Source organism: Ziziphus jujuba, chromosome 3, assembly GCF_031755915.1.
Source record: "Ziziphus jujuba cultivar Dongzao chromosome 3, ASM3175591v1".
Classification (NCBI taxonomy): domain Eukaryota; kingdom Viridiplantae; phylum Streptophyta; class Magnoliopsida; order Rosales; family Rhamnaceae; genus Ziziphus; species Ziziphus jujuba.
This window is the reverse complement of record NC_083381.1, coordinates 33,933,637-33,947,978: the sequence shown is the minus strand read 5'-3', so window position 1 is coordinate 33,947,978 and position 14,342 is coordinate 33,933,637. Positions and strand designations below refer to the sequence as shown.

Genomic DNA, 14,342 nt, shown 5'->3' with positions numbered 1-14,342 from the left:
GTGTTCGCTCCCCTGTTACCCATTTGGGAGTTACCCGATTAAAATATTAATATATTTGGTTGGTGTACTGTGGATGTTTTAGGTGCGCGTGTGGGTAGTGGAGTTGATCCTGCTGAGGATCTTAGCTGATATACGCGTTTAAGGTGAGTGACCCACCTTTAAAATTATTTTGGGATAATTAATTATATTTAATTGGTGTTTAATGGATATTTGAAATTATGCTCATGTGGTGCAATTTAATTATTATTTTATCGTGATTTAATGTTATTTATTATGCATGAGCAAGATATTTTCAGTAATAAATCGTATGTGGTTTTAATATTATTTTTGGGCATAATTGGTATAAATATTTTGTGAAAATATTTGTTTAAATTGGTGGTTTAATTTTTATAATTATGCTCGTGGTATATTAATCGTTGAACCTCGTGTTATGAGAAAAATTATTGCTTTATTGTTATCGATGTTTTCGTACCAGGTTTGTTAAAGGAAAATATGTGAGATGGTAAATGTGAAAATTGGTATATTTTCCACGGTGATTTTGGAAAATCGGTACGGTAATAATTAATTTAGTAATTATTTTAGACGCACTCATACAGTATTGATGTTCCGGTGTATATGTGGTTAGCGCGCAAGTATTATGTCTCCTGTGAGTTGCCATTGGACCGTGGACAGGCAAGTTTGATATTGGCCACAGCCGCCCCCTTCCTTGGCCGGGATGATGGTTTCAGCAGCGGTACTGTCGTGACGCCGAAGTGCCGTTTGCAAGTTTCTCTCTTTAACCCCCCGCCAGTCGGTGCTCGGGACGCTGGGTATCGGAGGGCATCACTAGTATATAGTGTGGTGCGTCAAGTATAAATTTTCAGATAAAATTTCAAACCCCAAAGTGTTCAAAAATTATTTATTATATTTATTTACATTTTAATTACATTTGGGGTATTTATTTATTTATTGTTTATTAAGTTGTTTGATTCCTTGGTTTTCGGGAAATACGAATATCGGGTTTTGTGAAAATGTTTTAAAAAGGGAACATTTCCAGCGGAGTGATTAGTGAGAGTTTTGAGAGAAATTATTATTTTCAACTGTTATTATTTATTTACCTATTTAATTGCCGGTATTAATTAAATTCCTTTATTCGTTATAGTATTATTATTAAAAGTGTTCAGTAGCTAGGGTCGCTCACTGAGATGATTAGCATCTTACGTTTTTAAATTCCGTTCCCTTAGGTGCAAGGGGTGGTAGGCGTTTTTCCGGAGCGAACTAAATCTCCGCCGCTATCGTAGTTCGAGAAGTACCTTTGTACTCGTTCAATTCAGTTGTAATATTTCTTTCATCTTTGTTGTATTTTTTTATTAAATAGCACTTCATGAAGCTTTGTATACTATTCTGGACACTTATGTATTATTTATGCACTGGATTACTGTTATTCCTATGAAGTGCTGTAAAATTGTGTAATCAATTTGTAGTATTGTGGGAGGAATAAGGGGATGAATATAGAAGTGTGTTTTCAGTGCAGGTAATTTGTGGTAAGTCCAACCCTTAGGGATATTAGGGCTTGTCCAAAATTCCTCACCGGAACCCTAGACAAACCCTAGACAAGCCCTGATCCCTAGGGTTCTGGTGAGGAATTTTGGACGGGTCCTGACAGAGATGAAAAATTCGGATACAGATTATAGGATCCAAAGGAAAAGAAGGTTATCAGATGTAGGGATGTAGTATTCCATGAAAACCAGACTATAAAAGATATTGAAAAGCCAATGAAGTTTTCTAGTATCAACACCCATGATTTTGCTCCTGATCCAGCACTAGCACAATCCGCCACGGATGATGACGAGGTGCATAGAGAACTACCAGAAGCAGAAAAGGAGAGAGAAGAGGATGTTGAACAGGCAGATACTCAAACACCATAAGCCGTAGGACCACCACAACAGTCAAATGATGGTACACCTCTCCGAAGATCTGAACGAGGCCGTGTTCCATCAAAGAGAGATCCCGCATCTCAATATATTATGCTTACTGAAGAGGAGGAGCCAGAGAAATTTCAAGAAGCTAATTCTCATCAAGACAAAGAAAATTGGCTGCATGCAATGTAAGATGAGATGGAATCTTTTCAGAAGAATCATACTTATGAGTTGGTTGAGCTTCCAAAGGGAAAGAAGGCATTGAAGAACAAATGGGTATTCAAGCCCAAGAAAGATGGCAATGGACAGGTGGTGAAGCATAAAGCCAGATTGGTCGTCAAATGTTTCCTTCAGAAGAAAGGAATTAACTTTGATGAGATTTTCTCACCAATAGTGAAGATGACTTCGATACGAGTCATTCTTGGTCTAGTAGCTTGTCTAGACCCAGAGCTTAAGCAGATGGATATGAAAATAGCGTTCCTTCATGGCGATCTGCATAAGGAGATTTATATGGAGCAGCTAGAAGATTTAGAGGTTTTAGGAAAGGAGAACCTCATTTACAAGCTAACGAAAAGCTTGTATGGCCTCAAGCAAGCACCTAGGCATTGGTACAAAAAGTTTGACTTTTTTATGGTGAGTCAAGGATACAAGAAGACGGATGCAAACCAGTGTGTTTATATTCAGAAGTTTCCAGACGGAAAATTCATTGCTCTTTTGCTGTATGTCGATGACATGTTGATCGTTGGATAAGATGCAACGAAAATTAATCAGCTAGAGAAGGAACTTTCCAAGTCATTTGATATGAAGGACTTGGGACCAGCTCAATAGATTTTAGGAATGCAAATAGCTCAAGATAGGAAGAATCACAAGTTATGGCTATCTCAAGAGAAGTATGTCGAACGAGTGATAAAGAGATTTAGTATGGAGAAGGCCAAACCAGTCAGCATTCCATTAGCAAACCATTTCAAGTTGAGTAAGAGATCGTGCCCTTTATCTAAAATAGAGATAGAGGAGATGTTTTTAGAGCCTTATTCTTTAGTAGTGGGAAGTCTAATGTATGCAATGGTGTGTACTAGATCGGACATTGCTCATGCAGTTAGTATCGTGAATAGATTTCTTTCAAATCCTGGAAAAGAACATTGGGAAGCAGTCAAGTGGATTCTTAGGTATCTTAAGGGTACATCAAAAGTATGTTTGTGTTACGGGGGAGGTCATCCAGTTCTACATGGCTATACAGATACAGATATGGTCGGAGATCTTGATAGTAGAAAATCTACTTCAAGTTATATTTACACTTTTGCTGGAGGAGCTGTGTTATGGCAGTCAAGATTGCAAAAGTATGTAGCTTTATTCACGACAGAAGCAGAGTAAATTGCCATAGCGGAAGCCGGTAAGGAAATGATGTGGTTAAAGCGTTTACTCCATGAACTGGGCATTAAGCAGAACGACTACAAGATACATTGTGACAGCCGCTATCATTGGATATGCGATGTGATTGAGCATAAATTATTCAGATTGGTGAAGATTCACACAAAAGAGAATTCAGCAGATATGTTTACAAAGGTTGTCACACCAGAGAAGTTGAAGCTGTGTAGAGATATAGCTGGTTTAGATGGTGGGTAACCATCAAGTTCTTGAAATGCAGATGGAGGGGGAGAATTGTGGGGGTCCAGCTTTTTATCTCCTAAGGCCCAAGCCTATTAGGGTTTCAACCCTAGAAACCCCAGAGAGAGCATTATAAATGGATGCTCATTTTCATTCTTGTACTATACAACACACAGTATAGACAATACATATTTTTTGAGAGAGGCTGAGAGAAGTTTTTTTGTGTATAAATTTTGTAGTTATAATACATTTTTTTCTTCTCAATTTTCGTGCTTTTGTCTTTTTTTAATTTTTTGTATTAGTTTTGTGCGTTTTTGATAATCAAAGGATCACAACATGCCTTTGCCCCCTACTTTTTCTCTTCCACATGCCACGTGTACTTTTTGTTTTTTGTTTTTTTATGCTTAAATTTGTATTTTATTTTAATCTAGTTTACCACCGTTGTTGTTATTATTATTATTATTATTTTTTTTGGGTAAATTATTTTTTGTAAGTTATAATTATAATTATTATTATAACTATAAGATTTATCTTTAATATTTTAACAATCTAATGTTTATTTAATTATTATTCTTAATGATATTTATATAGAAATGTAATTATTTGATAAAACTAACTAATAACAAAAAGAATATTTATAATATAATTCCTATATGGTTTTTGAATTAATTACATAAAAATTAAGCTGCAATTTTTTTTTATTGGTTTGAATTACACTTTTTTTTATAATTTTTTTTTCCAGTTTTCAATTACTTTGTTGTTTAAATTTCAACTTCACCAAAATTTTATTTCTTATTCCCTTTAAGATGGGTGTATATTTTATATTTTTTATAAATTAGAATCATTTTTATACTGAAAGTGATACTCCATGATATTTCCCCTGCAAAAATTTCCAATAGCACAATATTGTTTTCCACACGACTTTGACATGTTAGACATTGTTGGGTTAGGTTTACATCCAAAGACATGATTGTATGACCCACTCAAAAAAAGTCATGATTGAGAAATTAAATAATCAAGAATAGTAATAACAGCAATGACTATGAGTCCATGATACTGGATATAAATTTGTGATAGCTTAGTACCAATGTCTTCAAAACCGTATGCTGATCTATCGATTGGAAGCCTCAAAAATAGATAAAAAGAAGAATGGAAATCTGTGTTGTTATCAGACTGCTACTAACAATGCATATTTTCATATTCCAATCATGTGCATCAATTGGTTCATCATTTTCTTCTTCTTCCTCTAAAACAAACAACAATACAGATATGTTAGCACTGCTGGCCTTGAAATCCAAAATTCAGTTGCCTTCAAAAAGCCCTATACTTGGTAGCTGGAACACCAACACCAGTTTATGCAACTGGTATGGAGTCTCATGCAGTCTTCGCCACCAACAACGTGTGAGTGCCTTGAATATTTCATACATGAATATTCATGGCACCATCTCACCCCAGATTGGAAACCTGTCCTTCCTTCGTGTTTTAAACCTCAGTTGCAACAGCTTTGGCGGTCCAATACCTGAAACGGTGGGGCGGTTGCGCCTTTTGAGAGTGCTTAATTTTAGAGATAATCAACTTGACGGAAGCATTCCATCAACCATTAATGCACAGATGCTAACCAAATTGGAGATACTAGACCTGCAATACAACCACTTGGTAGGTACAATTCCTCCTTCCGTGTTGAACTTCACAACTTTGAAAGGAATTAGTCTGTCATCCAATCGTATTTCTGCAAGTATTTCAAATGATATCTGTCGTAGGCTTCCAAAATTAGAAATACTACTCCTTTCGTTCAATCCCCTAGGTGGTCATATTCCAACAAGCTTGCGCCTCTGTAGAAATCTCCAACAACTCGAGCTCCGTGAAAATAGATTGACAGGAAGCATTCCAACAAACCTGGGTTGCTTATCCCATCTCAAGTATCTCAATCTTTATACGAACAGATTGACAGGTAGAATTCCTGCTTCCTTGGGTAATCTTTCCAACTTAGAATCACTCTTGCTTGGGAATAACAGCTTGTTTGGTGAAATTCCAGCAGAGTTGGGCCAGCTTTCTAATTTCATATATCTAGATGCTTGGTCTAATAATCTATCTGGTAGATTTCCTCCAGGGCTTTTCAACCTTTCTTTCCTTGAAATAATGTCATTTTCAGAAAATCATCTTTCTGGAAATCTTCCTGAGCTCACTGGCCTTCGGCAGCCAGTTCCTGAGCTTAGAGAACTCTCTTTGAGAGTCAATCAATTCAGCGGTAGAATTCCAGATTCTATCTCCAATACTTTAATGCTCAAAATAATGGAATTCTCTGACAATTCCTTTAATGGACCCGTGCCCATGACTCTTGGCGATCTTCGGTATATAGAATCTTTGAGTGTGGAAAACAATACACTAACCAACCATCCATCCCAAAAAGAGCTTCATTTCCTTACTTCTTTGACACACTGCCACCAGCTGCGAGTTCTGGGAATAGGGTCCAATCCTGTAAAAGGTGCACCACCTGAATCAATTGGCTATCTATCCACTTCTCTTGAAATCTTTGTTATAGATTCAAGCCAAATTCAAGGTGTGCTTCCATATCAAATTGGTAACTTGAGTGGCTTGTTGGGGTTTGATGTGTCAAGCAATGATCTGGTTGGAGCAATTCCTTCTTCTATAGGAAACTTAAAAAATTTGCAAAGATTGTATCTCTATGGTAACAAATTCCAAGGAAATCTTCCAAATGAGGTGTGTCAGTTAACTTCTCTAAGCGAATTCACCGTGGCTGAAAATAAGCTATATGGTCCTATACCTTTTTGTATTGGGAATCTTACCACAGTAAATAGAATCTCTTTTTCTTCCAATGCTTTTACCTCTATACCACACACCATGTGGCAACTCAGTAGTGTTTGGCTAATTAATTTGTCGTTTAACTCCCTCAATGGGTATCTTCCTCCTGAGATTGAAAAGTTGGTGATGTTGCAAATATTCGATGTATCCGAAAATCAATTATCAGCAACTATTCCAGAAACTTTATCCAATCTAAAGATGTTACAGCTCTTGAACTTGTCAGCCAATGCATTCCAAGGTAACATTCCTACCAGCATCGTCGATTTGGCAAGCCTGGAATCATTGGATCTATCATCCAACAATTTATCTGGCATCATACCCAAGTCTTTGGAGAAACTCCGCTATCTCAACTTCTTGAATCTGTCTTTCAATATGTTAAGTGGCCCTGTTCCCGTCAATGGTGTTTTTGCAAACTTGGCCAGCCAATCTTTCATGGGAAACCGAGATCTATCTACCAATTCATCAAGACTAAAGCTTCCGCCATGCCCAGACGCAGCACCTTCAAAATCAAGAAAGGCAGCGTTCTGGTTCAAATATGTTCTTCTTCCAATTGCTACAGCGATACTTGTGGCCTTACTGCTATCTCTATATATGAAGTGTTGTAGAAAGAGCAAGAATTTGTCAATCTCTTCGACTAATTTATCTATAAATTTGGGCACATGTACATCTCCTACTATGAGGTCCTCGGTGCAACCAACAATCTCATGGAAGCAAACTTGTTGGGAAGTGGAAGCTATGGCTCTGTATACAAAGGAACTTTACCAGATGGTGAGATTGTAGCTGTCAAAGTTTTTGATTTGGAAGTTGAGGGAGCACTAAATCTTTTGATAGAGAATGTCAAGTGCTAAGGAACGTAAGGCACAGAAACCATGTGAAGATCATAAGTTGTTGCTCCAACCTTGATTTCAAGGCACTGGTTCTCCAATACATGCCAAATGGTAGCCTTGAAAAGTGGTTGTATAATCAGGGGCAAAACCGCTTGGATATTCTTCAGCGGATGAATATAATGATTGATGTGGCATCAGGATTGGAGTATCTTCACCATGGGTATTCAGAGCCTATTGTTAATTGTGATTTGAAGCCGAGCAGTGTTCTCTTGGATGAAGACATGGTAGCACATGTTGGTGACTTTGGAATTGCGAAAATTCTAGCAAAATACAAATCTATGACCCAAACGGCAACTCTTGGCACAATGGGTTACATTGCACCAGGTAAGATCATTTATTAATTCTCTCTTAATTATGTCAAAAAATTTCAATATCTTTTATATTTTATTTGTTATATAGATATTAAAACTCTAACTGATAATATAGTGTGGAAAAAAAAGGTTATTCATTCGCTGACGTAAATTTTATTATAGCAAAATATCTTAGGCTACATTTAGGATGGTAACTGGATTCAAGGATTCATCATATAATGTCCATATTATCTTTTAATACTATTATTGATCCTCTTGAATTCAACTTCATCTACAATGGACATGGACTAAAATTTATACATGAAAAAATTTTCAATAATCTTGAATTTTAATTCATGCTTTGCAAACAGAGTTTGGGTTACAAGGAAGAGTATCTGTAAATGGTGATGTCTACAGCTTTGGTATTATGCTGCTGGAAACATTTACAAGAAAAAATCCGAGAGATGAAATGTTTGTTGGAGGATTAAGTTTGAGGCAGTGGGTCATTTCCCACTATCCTGATCGTGTAATGGATGTTATAGATGCTAGTATTTGGAGTGGATATGGAGAAGCTACTACCACTACTGCTATGGAATCTTTAACTCCCTGTTTGTCATCTATCATCGAAATAGCATTGCAATGTTCAGCTGAATTACCTGAAGAAAGGCCCATAATGACTACTGTTGTTGTTCAACTTAAAAAGATGAAGCACGATATGGTGCAACATCTGGATAAGCTTAATGGACAACGGTAATATGGGAATGTCACCTTGTTTTGAAAATAGTATCTCAAGTTTAATGTCTACTTAATAATGTATTTTTAAAAAATACATATTTATCAAGAAAAGAGAGTGAATATAGCTTGTATCTTTTGATTTTTTTTTTTTTTTTTTTTGGCTCAAAATGTCTTTTGAAGTTTGCTTGTAAATCCATGATTATGTTCTCTCTGTTTTAATGTATTGACACTTGGTGTCCCAATTCATGAAACTTTAGTAAGAATTGATAAGTACTTGCTACTTAATTAGTGAAGAACTCCACTAATTGCTAACAAGTTTTTTTTTTTTTTTTTTTATCGTACCCTACTAAAGTAATCGAGTGCTACTAAAGTGCTTCAAATGTTTAATTACATTACTCTTTGATTTGGAAACACAGGAAAAAGTGGAAATCCGATTTATTTTAAATTTAGTTGTTATAAAAGCTAAATATTGATAATAAGAAAAGTGTCTCTAGTTCAATAAATCAAAAGTCAGAGCAAAATAAATAAATTAATTAAAAAAAATTAAATACGACCCATCGTTATGGACTAAAATTAATTAAGTTACTCATGGAATAATAAAAAAAAAAAAAAAATGTAACTAGATTACACCACATGTAACTGAATATTTCAACCTAAGCGATCCGTTTGGAGTAGTTTGTTGAACAACTATTAATTGGATAAATAAGAATCATAAATTTGCAAAAAATGATATCAACTTAGATCAATATTGGAGCCAAATGAGGAAATCTGCTACAACAGCAAATATCCAAAATTGGTATTTCTCATTCCACGGTATAGTCAGAGAGCACTCAACTGTGCACTGACATGTTCACATGATTCTCATTTTCATGTTTCCTAGCCTACAACATTATTTTAACTCTAAAAAGCTAACCTCAAGAATGGATTTTTCCAATGGATGAGCAAAGGGAATTATGAGAAATTCACACCCAAGGGTGTTCTTGGCACAAGGATTGAATCCAAGTGAGCTTGGTTCCAGTGAGATATCTCTCTCATCTACAGCCCACAGGTTGCCAAAACTTAAACCTTGCTGAGATATAGAGAATGCTCTGTTCCTATCCCTTAGTTCTGAAAATATAAACATTGTTTCTACCTCGAAAACTCATGCAGTAACCTGAAAATTATGGTTAACTGAGAAATGAATCATCTAATTTTAAACCCCCAGTGAATTATGTAAAACATTGTCAAATCAAAAGCGGGGAGAATGTCCCAGCTTTTCTTGGAAAGACAAGGATAGAATAGTTCAAGACTAACCTTAAGAACATTGTCTATAGGAAGATCGATTTAATTTGGTTTTGTAGCAGAAGGATTCCGGCCAAACTGTATGATCATTGGCTTGCCTTTGTACACATAGCCATTCACTAGATTCTGCAACCAAAGATTGTAGTGACATACTATATATGGACATTCTAGTTTTGCAAGCAAGAAATATTTTAAAAGAAGTTGAGAAATTTGCTTTGGATGTATATAAATGTCATGGATAATGCTTGAAATCCAAATATGAAATCCAAATATCTTCATCGTTTAAGAATCTAGGCAAAACCATGGTACAATGTATCTAGAAATTTCTCAGATACATACCAAAGCATGATGAGCTAGTTCAACTGATGGAAATGTCACAAAAGCTTGGCCTCTCATTCTTCCTTCCTGACATCTCCAAAAGAATCAAAGTGTTTATCAGTGGACATTCACATCCTAAAGGAAGTTGCACTAGATAAATCTCAACGTACTAAGAAAAACAAAGGTGCTTTGGCACATTCTCAAAAATAGTCTCAAATTAACTTGCCTGCATTAGTTTCACGCTGAGACTTGACTTTGCAATATCAATGCTTCCAAATAATGATCCTGAAGCACAAAATAAGCATGACATAATGTGGAGAATTATTTCTTTTAATACATTAGAAATGATAAGGGAACCAACTGCCTCATAGCATTTCATCCATTAGGAAGATTAAACTATTAATTGTCTACTTTATGATCAGAAACAAATTCTCTACAAAGCACATAAAGTTCTCATTGGAACCCAAAACAAAAAGCATATAATGTTCCTTGAAGGTCACAGTGTAGAAAGTGTCCTGATTAGGAGAAACTATCTTCCTATTTGATTAGCAAAATGAGGAGATATGTAAAGAACAAAGGTATGGAAAGAAATAATCCCCTTCAGGTTGCAACCCCCGTAACTAAGTGAACGTTTATAAAGTCTACAAGTGCAGTACTCAACCTATTAAAAAAAATGAAAAATATACCCTTCGAAAACTTCACACTTTCTTGACACTTCTTCAATTCTCAACATTATGAAAGAAGATAAAGTCACAAGTATGTCCAAATTATCCTGTATAAGTAAAATTTCTAAACATATTGTAAAAGAAAAGTTTCAACTGCAACATAAAAAGTATCATGCAATTGGAACTCACCAAATATGTAATAGAAGTCATCAACAACAACATCCTTGGACAAGTTCTTTATATACAACACAGGGGCCGGAAGTCCAGCTGTGTAGTTCTGCAGAATCAAAGTGAGAACTCTATTGTAATTTTATTAGTGTAACTTTCAGAAGTAAATAGAATATCACTTTCATTTTCAGGGATAAATTCAGAAATGATTAATCATTCCTCTATATTAGCTGGCTGGGAAACATTTCAGAAATTTATTAGCCATCCTACCCACTGATGTCACAGGAAATTCTGTACGAAGCACACAGAGAACAATTACATTCCACCAAGCACTAAAAACACACTGTCAAATTAGGATAAATAAGAGTACAACTAGATGAAGATCCTCATTTTAGCTCTCTCAATGTTATGTCTGATTTCCACTTCGACATGCCCAATAATCATTCATTCAATGACTCTTATGTATAATTTTTTTTCCACCCCACAAAACCAGGTTAATGCTTTGTTTTGCATCATTAATAACATGGATTAATACCAAACAGCAGATAGCAGGCTACAGTCATTTTGGACTACACATTGTCATACAAGCTGGAGAAGATGAGAAAACAATAAACTTAAAACTAGTGTGAGATAATAAATAAGGCATGCCACTCATTCATGAAACTTTGTCAAAAGATCTACTTTAGCAAAGAACCACCAGAAGTTAGGTACCTTAAACATTGGAAGTGACAAAATCTCCTCAGGAGGCAGCTTTCCAGTTTCTATTTCTTCTGGATTTGCATAAGGCTTGATAGCTGAACTCTCTTCTTCTGCATCCTCTGATTCTCTAGCAATGCTAATGCTATCATCTTTATGTTCACCCTGAACTACTTTGTGGGTAATTTTTATCTGCAAAAAACCAGGAAAGAAAAAAAAAATAAATAAATAAATAAAACTTTCCAAATAAGAATAAATCACCTTATGATTGTTCATCTTAAGAATTAAGTGACCTGTAACATGGGATTATTCTTTTTAATCACTGGAATCTCTTTTGGAACCAGAGTTGCAGATTTGAGTCCAACAGCTTCATGAGCTACATTTTTATCAACTGCAGGGCCTATAATAGCTTCCCGCCTTACACGCTTCTTTCCTCTTGAAGCTCCATTTTCATCAACCTCCTGAGAATATTTGGAATAAAGTTTTTCAAAACATTAATTAACTAGACTAGCTAAAATGGAACCAAAAGAGACTGAATAAGTTTAACAATTTGTGCAAATGTGTATAATGTGTCTGGATGTTTCTAGCTACATAGGAGCCAGAGAGGTTACCTCATCTGAAGATTCCATTTCTGACTCACCACTGGATAGTTCTGCCAGGGGATGCTTTGCAGCTACAGGGGGGGAAGGTGGTGGTGGTGGTGGTGCCACTGGTACTGAAGATGGTAAAGGTGGAGTGGGCAGAGCCATACGAAATGGAGCTGGAATGTTCATTTTGTTCATCAAGTGCAAGACCTACAATTCACAACTTGTTAAGAATATGACCTTGATTCCATCGGCTTGACGAAAGTCTAGAATAAAACCAATTATATAGTGACTTATAGGTATTGAAGTAAATTTTTCTAGTATATTCACATGTGATCAGAGACAACCTGTGTATAAAAGCGAGGAACTGCGATTAGAGCATTTACAATGTTGGTCAGTATATTACCATCTGGTGGGGGGTAAGCATACCTGTAATACACACTACACTTGAGTAAATATAAACCAGTTGCGTGCTATCTACAATATCTCCATCAAGCTCAAGGGTGAATGGTAGATTGATCAACATTAGGTACAAAACCAAAGAAAATTTCAAGGATAAACTCCAACAATTAAAAATTTTGATGACCAGAAACAAATGCATTCAAACCAAAAGTTAGGAATGCTGAATATCAGTGAAATGATTAAAATTTTGGGGAAAAGATACGTCTGCCACTTCTTTCAGCAAAAGACCTATATTGTGGATTGCTTCAATTGAAATATTTTCTTCAAATGCACTAGGAAACATGCTTTTAACATTGGTTTTAAACTCTTCTATAAAAGCAAGGAGATAATTCAGTAGTCATGCTCATTACACTTCCATTTATCTTTGTACTGAAACGTTATTGATTATAAATCTTCCATTAAACGACTCAATTAATGTCATCCACAGATGCCAAGGAAGCAAGGGATGCTTACTCAATAGACACACACACGCACAAAACAAAAAACAAAATAAAAATAAACTAAAAAAGATATGCAAATCTAAATATACCAGTGCATAATTTAAGAACTCAAAGTAAAGAAAAAGTCGTACTCAAGTTGAGGAGGGAACGGATAGTCCACACCAAGTTTAGGGGCAATGGGTTCAGGAGAAGGCAGTGAAGCATACTTCGAGCTGGAGACTTGTTCAGTTTTATCTTTAGAAATAGTAGCACTGTTGACCAGAGAAGCGGTGGATGTGGATGGTGTTGAATCCTTGCCGGAATGAGCTTCTAAATGACCTTGTTGGGGTTTATTACCATCCTGACCTAACTTAGTGGCTCTTTCCACTTTTAAGACTTTTCCAAGAAACCTCAACCTACCAAAACAACAACCCATTTTCTTTTTTTCTCAGACACTTAATCATAAAGGCTAAAACAAATTGTTTGCATTGAGAGAGAGAGAGAGAGAAGAAAAAGAAAAAAAGATAATTAATCCCAAGATAGCAAATTTGATACCCATTTAACTGACGTTGCGCCTGTAAAGCCAACGCTTCATTTTGGAAATCCACAAATGCACAGTTCCTCAATCTGAACGTATTAACAATAATAATCCACAAAATTGATGTGTATGCTGATCAGGATTCAAATTCACAATCCAAAGTTTTAACTATTTTATTTAAAAAGCCAAAAAAAAAAAAAAAGAAAAAAAAAAAAAACAACAACAACAACGACGAATCAATCTCACCGGCCACTGATAGCGCATGGACGCACAGAGGAAGCACCATAGTGGGAGAAGAGTCGAGAGAGAGTGTCTTCCGGAATGGCTTCTGGTAGGTGCCGTATCAAAAGGGTCGCCATTGGAGCTTCCATTGGCGGTGGTCTTGCCGCCTCTGTCCCTTGAAATTGAGGCTCCAACTGCAGATTTTGAGGGATTATCATCATAGTCACTCCAGGGAGCGAGAGGAAGAGAGAGAGAGATTTCCATTTAATTGGCGAGAAAACTAGAATTAAAAAAACACACGCACACACAAAAAAAACAAAAAAACAAAAAAAATTGATTTATGGTGCTTATGTGGCGATGACGTAGTAAATATTCCCCAATTTTTAATTGTATTTATATTTATATATAAGCCTATCTCTATTATCTGTTTTTTATACATATGAAAACAATTTTTCAAAGCACGTAAAAAAGAGCAAGTATGTCTTCATTTTTTTCTTATTTTTTGTTCTTGAATATTTGTTATATATAATTGGATCATAACATTAGCGAGTAACGTTTGGATCACGTTATTTAAGAAAATTTATCACGATATGGTACATATCTGCCTAAGCTGCTATTATATACTGTGTATAGTCCAATGCAATTTCATATTTGTACTTCTTTTTTATTTATTTATTTTTTTGGTGTGTAGTCCGGTGTAATTTCATGGATAACAAGCTTAAGATAATATTTTCATATCTATTAATGATGC

At 35.6% G+C, this 14,342-nt stretch overlaps 3 protein-coding genes across 5 annotated transcripts; 2 read left to right on the top strand and 1 right to left on the bottom strand.

Annotated features, from left to right (window-relative positions):
* Positions 1-4,652: 4,652 nt before the first annotated feature.
* On the top strand, positions 4,653-6,964 carry LOC132803200 (LRR receptor-like serine/threonine-protein kinase GSO2). The gene is made up of 2 exons (XM_060815483.1): positions 4,653-6,863; positions 6,932-6,964. Exons 1-2 carry the CDS (start codon positions 4,653-4,655, stop codon positions 6,962-6,964), a joined length of 2,244 nt encoding a protein of 747 aa, XP_060671466.1.
* Positions 6,856-8,257, top strand: LOC125423316 (probable LRR receptor-like serine/threonine-protein kinase At3g47570). The gene is given in 3 exon segments (XM_060815482.1): positions 6,856-7,139; positions 7,142-7,537; positions 7,875-8,257. Coding segments are annotated over 3 exon segments (933 nt in total). The 5' UTR covers positions 6,856-6,985.
* Positions 8,258-8,986: 729 nt separating this feature from the next.
* LOC107433521 (U11/U12 small nuclear ribonucleoprotein 65 kDa protein) lies at positions 8,987-13,890 on the bottom strand. 3 transcript variants are annotated; one of them, XM_060815567.1, is made up of 12 exons: positions 13,616-13,889; positions 13,387-13,458; positions 12,984-13,247; positions 12,298-12,391; positions 11,978-12,160; positions 11,660-11,827; positions 11,382-11,558; positions 10,692-10,779; positions 10,060-10,122; positions 9,859-9,920; positions 9,532-9,645; positions 8,987-9,391 (listed from the first exon to the last, which is right to left on the bottom strand). In XM_060815567.1, exons 1-11 carry the CDS (start codon positions 13,810-13,812, stop codon positions 9,562-9,564), a joined length of 1,452 nt encoding a protein of 483 aa, XP_060671550.1. In that variant the 5' UTR covers positions 13,813-13,889; the 3' UTR covers positions 8,987-9,391; positions 9,532-9,561. The 3 variants fall into 3 exon arrangements, with proteins under 3 accessions (XP_060671550.1, XP_060671551.1, XP_060671552.1); XM_060815568.1 differs by having other exon boundaries at positions 12,298-12,379; positions 13,616-13,887; XM_060815569.1 differs by lacking the exon at positions 13,387-13,458 and having other exon boundaries at positions 13,616-13,890.
* Positions 13,891-14,342: the final 452 nt, after the last annotated feature.